Source organism: Lactuca saligna, chromosome 3, assembly GCF_052625555.1.
Source record: "Lactuca saligna cultivar CGN05327 chromosome 3, ASM5262555v1, whole genome shotgun sequence".
In the NCBI taxonomy this organism is placed as follows: Eukaryota; Viridiplantae; Streptophyta; class Magnoliopsida; order Asterales; family Asteraceae; genus Lactuca; species Lactuca saligna.
In genome coordinates, this window is record NC_136419.1 from 123,243,796 (window position 1) to 123,252,824 (window position 9,029).

Below are 9,029 nucleotides of genomic sequence, written 5' to 3' on the forward strand. Positions count from 1 at the left end.
ATTTATTTTTTAAATCATATGCATTCCTTATATGACAAAAATCTTACCCTTAACTCTTATTCTTAAGGACTAAATATATGGTTTCCAAAGTCATAAGATAAAGTTGCAAATTTCCACATAATCCAAGGACTACTTTCATAATTTATTGTTGGTGGACTTGGTCAAACTCAAGTCAGTCAACTCCTCTAATCGCCAATCCAAGATCGCGGCCTCATAATTTTCAGAATTCACCGCCCAACCACTCATCAATGGCCTCCGATCATCACCAGCACCACCACCATCAACACCGTCCCAACCGCCTATCTCTCCCGCCGCGCACGGCCATCCCGATCACCTCATCCCGCCATTACCCTCCCTTCACTCCAACTCCTACCCCCTCCAAAAATCGCCACCGTCTACCTTCCTTCACCGCCACAAAAAACAAAAAAATCTCTCCGTCATCCCTCTTCCTCCTCCTCTTCTCCCTCCGTTCCCTCTACTCTCTCCTCCCGTTTCTCCAATCTTCACCATCTTCGTTCTCAATCTTCCCTTTCGCGTTCCTCGTCTCTCTTCTCTCATTCCTCCTCTCTCTTTCTTTCTCTCTCTTCAAACAGAAATCCATTTTTACGTTTCATCAGTCGATCACCAAATCCCAACAACGAATACTCTTCGCTAAATCGATTCTGCTCGCGATCGTCTTCCTCATCCGTTTCCAAGCGCTTCGTTACTGCGGTACCGCTGCTATGATCCTCGCGGAAACGTCCGGTTACGTCGCTTCTCATTTCGTCACCGGACAAAATCGCAGTTTCACTCATCTAGATCGGGTTGGTTCCAATAAGGTTCGTGGATTTTTCGCGTTGTTCATCGGATTATTATTATTATCCATCAGTTGGGATCGAATTGAATGTTTCCCTTTCTCTTTTATCAACCTCGGTAAACTAGGGTTTTCCTCTTTTCTTATTGCCAATAGAGAGAAATGCGTTAGGGTTTGGCCAATGCTGCTTCCCTTTCTTTCAGGGTTTTTGAGTGGGTACGAACAAGGGTCTATAAATTGGGGAACAATCAGGGAATTGGGTCGGAAAGAGGTTCGACTGATTTCATTGCTCTACACTACTGCTATCCTCTTTGTCCCTGCTGCCATTAGTATGCTGGTCTTCGAAGCAGAGGGAGACAGTGTTTCCATTCGCACCCTTGGGTGGCCATTAGCAAACACAGTAGTTTTCGGAGTGCTTTTGAGTGAGAATTACACCGATGAGAAGCTAATAACCTTCAAAGATTTCCGAAAAGAGTTTCTTGTCACATTCGTATGCACCATTATCCTTGAGTTGCTTTATTACCCTGAACTTTCCCTTTGGGGATTACTAATCTGTGGTATACTTCTTGGAATTGGTGTGATGGAATTAGATCCTGCTCGTTTAATCTCTCTGGAATTAGGGTTAGAATCATCAGATTCATTTCTAGTTTCAGTCACAAAGTCAATTCGTCACATTATGAGTGAAAGAAAATCAAGAAAGATTGCTCTTTTTCTCTTGATCAATTCTGGTTATATGGTGGTGGAATTTGTTGCAGGTTTTATGAGCAATAGTCTTGGGTTGATATCTGATGCATGTCACATGCTGTTTGATTGTGCTGCACTTGCTATTGGTCTTTATGCATCTTATATTGCTCGATTACCTGCAAACAATCAGTATAATTTTGGTCGTGGGAGATTTGAGGTTTTATCAGGTTATATGAATGCTGTGTTTCTTGTTTTGGTTGGAGCTTTGATTGTTTTGGAATCATTAGAAAGAATCTTGGAGCCTCAGGAGATTTCTACTTCAAGTTTGTTGATGGTTTCAATTGGAGGTCTTGCTGTTAATGTTGTGGGGTTGATCTTTTTTCATGATGAACATCATCATGCCCATGGTGGAGGTGCATCATGTTCCCATTCCCATTCCCATTCCCATTCCCACTCTCATCATCATGATCATGCCCATGTTGGACATGATCATGAAACAGATGGTAAACATCTAGAAGATCACAAACATAAACATGATCACCATCACCATGAACCCCATCATGATCATGATCATCATCATGAACACCATGATCATGATCATCATCATGATCATGATCATCATGAACACCATGATCATGATCATGTTGTCAAAGAGGATAAACAGAAGCAACATCATCATCATCATCATATTGATCACAACATGGAGGGAATATTTTTGCATGTTCTTGCAGACACATTAGGAAGTGTTGGGGTTGTAATTTCAACTCTTCTGATTCAATACAAAGGGTGGCTTATTGCTGATCCTGCTTGTTCTATCTTTATATCAATATTAATCGTGTCTTCTGTGATACCATTGTTAAGAAACTCTGCAGAAGTTTTGTTGCAAAGGGTTCCTAGATCTCATGAGAACGAGCTAAAAACAGCTATAACTAGTGTTATGAAGATAAAGGGTATATCTGGAATTCAGAATTTTCATGTATGGAGTCTTGCAAATAACGATGTTGTTGGGACTCTTAATGTGTATATTTCTGAGGGAATTGATCAGGTTTCTATGAAGGAACAAGTTTTGGATATATTACATGATGCAGGGATCAAGGACTTGACTTTACAGGTTGAATATGTGAGTAGTTAGATGGAAAGATTCCTGCTTTCAAGAATCTTGAAAGGGATCCAAGATTTGATCATAGAAGGAAAAGATGATGACTTTCTTGTTGGGTTTTTCAAGGTTGACCCATGGTGGTGATGGTGGTGGTTATTGGCGGCTGAAAACTGAAATTGTATATTGATAAGGAGTTTGCCTACACGTTTATCAAACAAGTGAGATTGTAATCGGATAGGATATAATCAAGATTTTGGTGAAATTAGAGGTGCATGATTTGGTTAGTTTATGTATACAATGAATTGACAATTGGTGATTTTATGCAACATCAATTGAATGAAAGTAGAAGTTTTAATAGAAATAGCAACTTCTTACATATTTTCTAGTTTTTACACATGTTACATATGGGTTTCTGTGGATGGTTTTTTGCTTGAACTTCCAACATTCTCATATCATTTGCAAAAACCATCATTCTAAAAAAAGTAGTTGTTTCAAGGATTTCAAAGTCTCTTCTTAGCCTATTAAGATGTGCTCTCTAAACTCGATTATTTCCTTTATATTTCACCTTTATTGAATCCCACACCTGTGCCAAATCTACATATACCATAATGTGTGATTCATGGGGTGTAAAATGTACACACAACGACACTTATCATGAATTTTCTATCCAACATCACATTTGCTAGACCATCAAATGTGAATCATGGTACCATAACCATACTATCCTAAACACTCATGTGTGGTTTTAAAACAATTTATAAAACCAAGTGGTTTCAGTTCTAAATAATTTAATAGTTGAAAATACATAATTAAGCCCCCAAAGTCCAAAATATAAGTACTCTTTTCAAAATCCAAGAGATCATCGGTTAATCTAAACCCATAGTTAAAAAATGTAACCACTACAAAAACATGGCCTTCTAAATATCATTCATATCCTCAATCTCTCTTCTTCCAATCATCTAGGCATATATCAAAATACAAGTGTTAAGCTTGAAAATCGTAACGAACATATTTGTGGTTGGATCTTTAAGAGTTTAGATAATGTAGATTATTCGAACTCAAAGTCAAACCTCCAAAAGTAGTTTGTAAAACCGAAGATACTGTTTAGAATTTTGGGGTAATAAAGGCACCTGAATATTCTGAGAATTGTGATTTCACTATCAAATCAAAGTATTTGGGTGGTACTCCCTAATCTTTGATTGGATAAGACTTAGAAGAGATTAGGAATAGAGAATCGGATGTATGAATTTCTTTAGTACAAAAAAAATGACCACAATTGGTTAAATACCTCATTTGTCTAAAAACTGTCATAAAACAGTTTGACAATAGTAAAAAACCGTCATAAATCCGGGTTTTCTATAAGGATTAATACCAAGCCAAAAAACGGATCAAATATTCTAAATTTGGATTTATGATACATTTTCAATACAACAATATATCCCAAATAAAAAACAGTTAGGGGCTCTGCCCCTGTGGGCCCCGACAGGGGAGGCAGCCCCTTGGACCCCGCTCCTAGGGGCGCTGCCCCCGGACCCCTGTTCGTTCATGAGCTTCACCCCTAAATGACAGTCTACTTTTAATCTTGAATAAACTTAAACAAGTGTGCACTCCGCACTTTCCTTACTTGTTTAATATTCATCAAGATTGATTTTGGTCAACAAGTCAAATCATTACACTTAAATACAATTAGTGAAACAAATCACCAACATATACAATATCGTTAAGGAAAGTAGCTTAAACCAAAATAACATTGCTTAAAACCTTTAACATTCCACAAAACAAACAGATAAATAATTAAAGGATGCAACGAAAAATACTTCTAAATCCCAATCCAAGTCAACCTCAACAAACCAAATCTCTCAAGTGCTAGTTAACAAATGCCACATTGTAAATTAGTTAACACATAACACAACTATTTAACCCTTGTCAATTCTGCAAACTAGATACCACTAGACCATCATACTAGACCACATGTGGGGTTGCAAGTCCATATGTTCATGTGAGACTGTCACACCCCCAAACTGAAACGACGGAAATGTTCGGGGGCGGAGGACATCATGTACAATATCAAAACAATGAATAATAATAATTAAAGCAAAAAACAACAATTGTATTAACAATATAGTATTTACATTGTATTCGAATCACAACTGATTGACTCCAAAAGTAAATAGCAAAAACAAAGTCTCGAAGTTACTATGCTCCAACTTCTCGGACCCTGTGCGTGTACCCGTCTACTAGTTTCCTGAGAATACAAGTGGTTTTGAAAGTGTATCAACATTTAAGTTGGCGAGTTCATAAGTATTTTGTTTTAGAAAGTAAGTTCTTTGTTCTTTGAAAATATTAATGTGTTTCTCTAGAAAATTCTATATTTTCTTATTAAGTAAATGACCATACTAGTTCCTTCTACGATTACCTAGTGTATACAAGTTATATATAATTCAGTTTGGATGGACAATTGAATGGGTGAATCTGCCCTAAGTCCACAATCAAACAAGGAACAGGAAATGAGGCGGAAGTCATACATTCCACTGTCTATCGGATCCTTATTATATATATCCCTATCGTATACGCTAGGTAATCGTAGAGTTAATATTAAAAGTCGTTTTAAACATGATGAGTGTGTTCCTTTAGAAAATCTTATATTTTCTTAGTAAAATGGAATGTATTTTTATGCTTAAAGAATGATATATGGCACTTTAAATTCGTATAAGTAAAATGACCAATAATAATTCCTACCATGATTACTTAGTGCATATAAATTATATATAAGCAAAGATCGTACGGACAGTCAAATGTGTGGATCTGCCCTAAGCCCACAACCAAACAAGGAACAGGAAGTAAAGCGAAAATCACACATTCCACTGCCTATCGGATCTTCATTATACATAACCCAAATGTATCCACTAAGTAATCACACCAAAAATTAAGTAATCATGTTTGTTTCCAGAAAGATAAATTGTAAAGTGTTTGTTTGTAAAACAATGATGTTTATCCCCGAAAATCCTATATTTTCCACAATAGTGAGTTGTAGTATTTAAGGTTCCAAGACCGAAAATACAAATATTTTACCATACTTATATTAATAACATGTAATTTTATCATTAAGTAAAACTAACTGAAGATGTGTTTGTTCTATAAACTGGATGAAATGTTAGTACCCTATCATGATTACTTAGTACACACATGATTCTGCCATAAGCCCACAACCAAACAAGGAACAGGAAGTAAGGAGGAAATCACACATTCCACTGTCTACCCGATATTCATTGTATATAACCCTGATGTGTGACATCCCCATTTTTCACAGCCAGAAAAGACCGATTTTGTTTATGCTTTGTTTGAAAATTAGAGTAACATTTCAAATAAAAGTGTTGCAGAATTTGTTCCCAAAATAAAATATTATAAAGATTCATCAAAGCATTTCCAAAGAAATGTATTTCATTAAAAACCTTGGGATGTCGTGTTTGATACAGATCAAAAGCATAAATAGTACAATATAAGCCTTACTACATTTATTCATATCTACAAGCCTATATCTGTAATCTCTCATCCCCAACATCATATTTATGCTCGTACGCCACTACCTGTAATACAAGAAACTGAGTGGGTCAGGCTTGGGAGCCTGGTGAGCACATAGGGTTTTCAACCCACAATAATTAAGTTTATTAACTTTATCAAACCAAACAAGCCTGATTACCTGTTCTTGTTATCCTCATTTTACATCCCTAAAAAATCTAACACAAGGGACCTAGTTTGAGGACTTTCATCAGGGTGACAACACATGCTTCGGGGGTTCCTCAACAATTCATGTCAAATAAGGCAACCATGTGGGGGATGGAGTACTACTGGTGAGCACACAATTCAAATAAACACCTATAGGTTGTGAGCCTGCTAGCGTTCCACTAGACTGTCTAGAATAGTCCGTGGTCGTCATCTATACTCCGCCAGATGACTGGATCATCAATAAATCTATAACGAGGCCTCTTATTATTTTATTTGGTCACACAACAAGTATTACATCTACCCATGTTTTTACCCAACACATTTTGTAGATATAAAATACATATACAGTTTAAATCATTTAAATCATGTATAGAAAATCTTTCATTAGCACAGACAATAAGTATTCAGACAATATGTGAAACAAAGAAAATTAGAAAATTAAACTGAAAACTGCACATATATTACATTCAGGGCTATAATTTATAGACAAGAATAAACATGGAAAGAACTCCTAATCTAGGCGGTGTAGCTATACAAATATTCACATTAAAAATAAAGATTCCCTTTGACATATTTTTAGGGATCAATCATGATTTAGATTTGACTTTCCATTCCAACACTCCCCCTCAAGTTGGTGAATGTATATCCCACATTCCCAACTTGGAAACGTTGCATTCGAAATCTGTTTTCAGCAATGCTTTAGTAAACATGTTAGCTTCCTGCTGCTTTGCTGGTACATAGTTGAGAGAGTGATGGTACCATTCTCTACTCCAGTCTTGATGAAATGTCTATTCGAACATGCTTCATTCTGTCGTGTTGAATAGGATTATGGATAATTGCAATTACGGGTTTACTATCACTATTCAACTTCATTAGACCATCAACATCTATTTTAAGATCTTCAAGAAACCTTTTAATCCAGATTAGCTCACAAATCCCTTGAGATATTGCCCTATACTATGCTTCAGCACTGCTTCTAGTTACCGTAGTTTATTTCTTACTTCCAGGTAACTATGTTTCCCCATACTTTAGTACAATAACCTGTTGTTGACTTGGCATCAGTTGAGCCTCCCCACTCCGCATCAGTAAACCCTTCAATGTTTCGCTGTTCATTTTTCTTAAAAAATATTCCCTTCCCAGGTGTGCCTTTCAAATACCGCATAATTTTTTGAACAACTTCATAGTGTCTTTTTGTGGGAGAATGCATATACTAGCTTACAACACTCACATTGTATGCAATATCAGGATGTGTTAGAGATAGGTAAATAAACTTACCTACAAGGCGTTGGTACTGCTCTCGATCAACTGGAGGGTCATTATCGTTGATTTTAGATGTCTAGTTTCGCTCTTGAGTACTTGCTGGTTTGCATCCAAGTTTTCCTATTTCTTTCAAAAGATCGAGAACATATCTTCGTTAGGACACAAATATTCCTTGCTTGCTTTGAGCAATTTCCATTCCAAGGAAATATTGTAACTTTCCAAGGTCCTTAACCTTAAACATGGAATGTAACCTTCTTTTCAAGTTCTCAATCCCGTAAATATCATCCCCAGTGATGATCATATCATATACATACACAAGTAATATCGACTTCTTACCATCACTAGACTATTTTGTAAATAGGCTATGATCAGCTTGCCTTTGCATGTACCAAAATTGTTTCATAACCGAGCTCAGTTTATTGAACCATGCGCGTGGTGACTGCTTCAAACCATACAAGGATTTTTGCAATTTACACACCTAATCCATTCCCTTATTTTCTTCAAACCCTGGAGGAAGTTTCATGTATACGTCTTCTTCTAGTGTTCCATTAAGGAATGTATTCTTTATGTCCAATTGGTGTAGTCCTTAATCTAGATTAGCATCAAGAGAGAGAAGAACTCGAATGGAGATCACTTTTGCCACGGGGGAAAGCGTCTCTTCATAATTAATCCCATAGGTCTGGGAGTACCCCTGCGCAACTAGCCTTGCTTTGTGTCTTTCAATGTTTCCATCAGCACCAACTTTAATTGAAAAAATCCATTTGCACCTAATTATCTTTCTTCCTTAAGGTGTTTTGACAACTTCCCAAGTCTAATTTTCCTTAAGGGCATTAATTACTTCCATAACAACTTTCTTCCACTTCGGATCAAGTAGGGCCTCATGGATACTTGTAGAAATCACTTCTTTATCCACTTGTGAGAGAAAGGCCTTGTATTTTGAAGACAACTTACTGTATGAAAGATGCCCTGAAATCGGGTATCTACAATATTGAACCCCTTTTCGAATAGCAATAGGGATATCAAGATCATCAGGATCATGTATTTGAGCTTCTTCCGGAGCAGATGTTTCAGGAGATGACGATTGGCAATTACCAGGTCGTGGCCTTCTGGAATATACTTTGAATGTGGGTTGTTGTGATTCTTCCCCTTGACCAGGATACTCAATGGTTGGTGGTGTTGAAGATAACATAGGGGATGTAGAAATAGGCTCCGACAATGACACAGGAAGGGAAATTAAGGGATCCCAATGGATTTCTTCACTAAGGTTTTCCCCCCCTGAAGAGATGTAGTGGGATAAAAGCTTTGTGTTTCAAAAAAATGTGACATCACAAGTTACAAATATCCTTTTTGAAGATGGACAATAACACTTATAGCCTTTTTGAGTATCCCAAAAAAAATGCATTTGATAGCTTTAGGATCTAATTTCCCTCGAGATGGTCTTGTATTGTAAACATAGGCTTTACACCC

The 9,029-nt window shown here is 36.9% G+C and overlaps 1 protein-coding gene across 1 annotated transcript; it reads left to right on the top strand.

The window, feature by feature from the left end:
* The first annotated feature begins 206 nt into the window (after positions 1–206).
* LOC145037204 (zinc transporter-like protein) lies at positions 207–2,952 on the top strand. Its single transcript, XM_078985810.1, has one exon. The coding sequence runs from the start codon at positions 249–251 to the stop codon at positions 2,607–2,609; it is 2,361 nt and encodes a 786-aa protein (XP_078841936.1). The 5' UTR covers positions 207–248; the 3' UTR covers positions 2,610–2,952.
* The last annotated feature ends 6,077 nt before the right edge of the window (positions 2,953–9,029 follow it).

Bases quoted from the DNA above. Each gene is read 5' to 3' on its own strand.
- LOC145037204 (XM_078985810.1), top strand. From the start codon at position 249: ATGGCCTCCGATCATCACCAGCACCACCACCATCAACACCGTCCCAAC.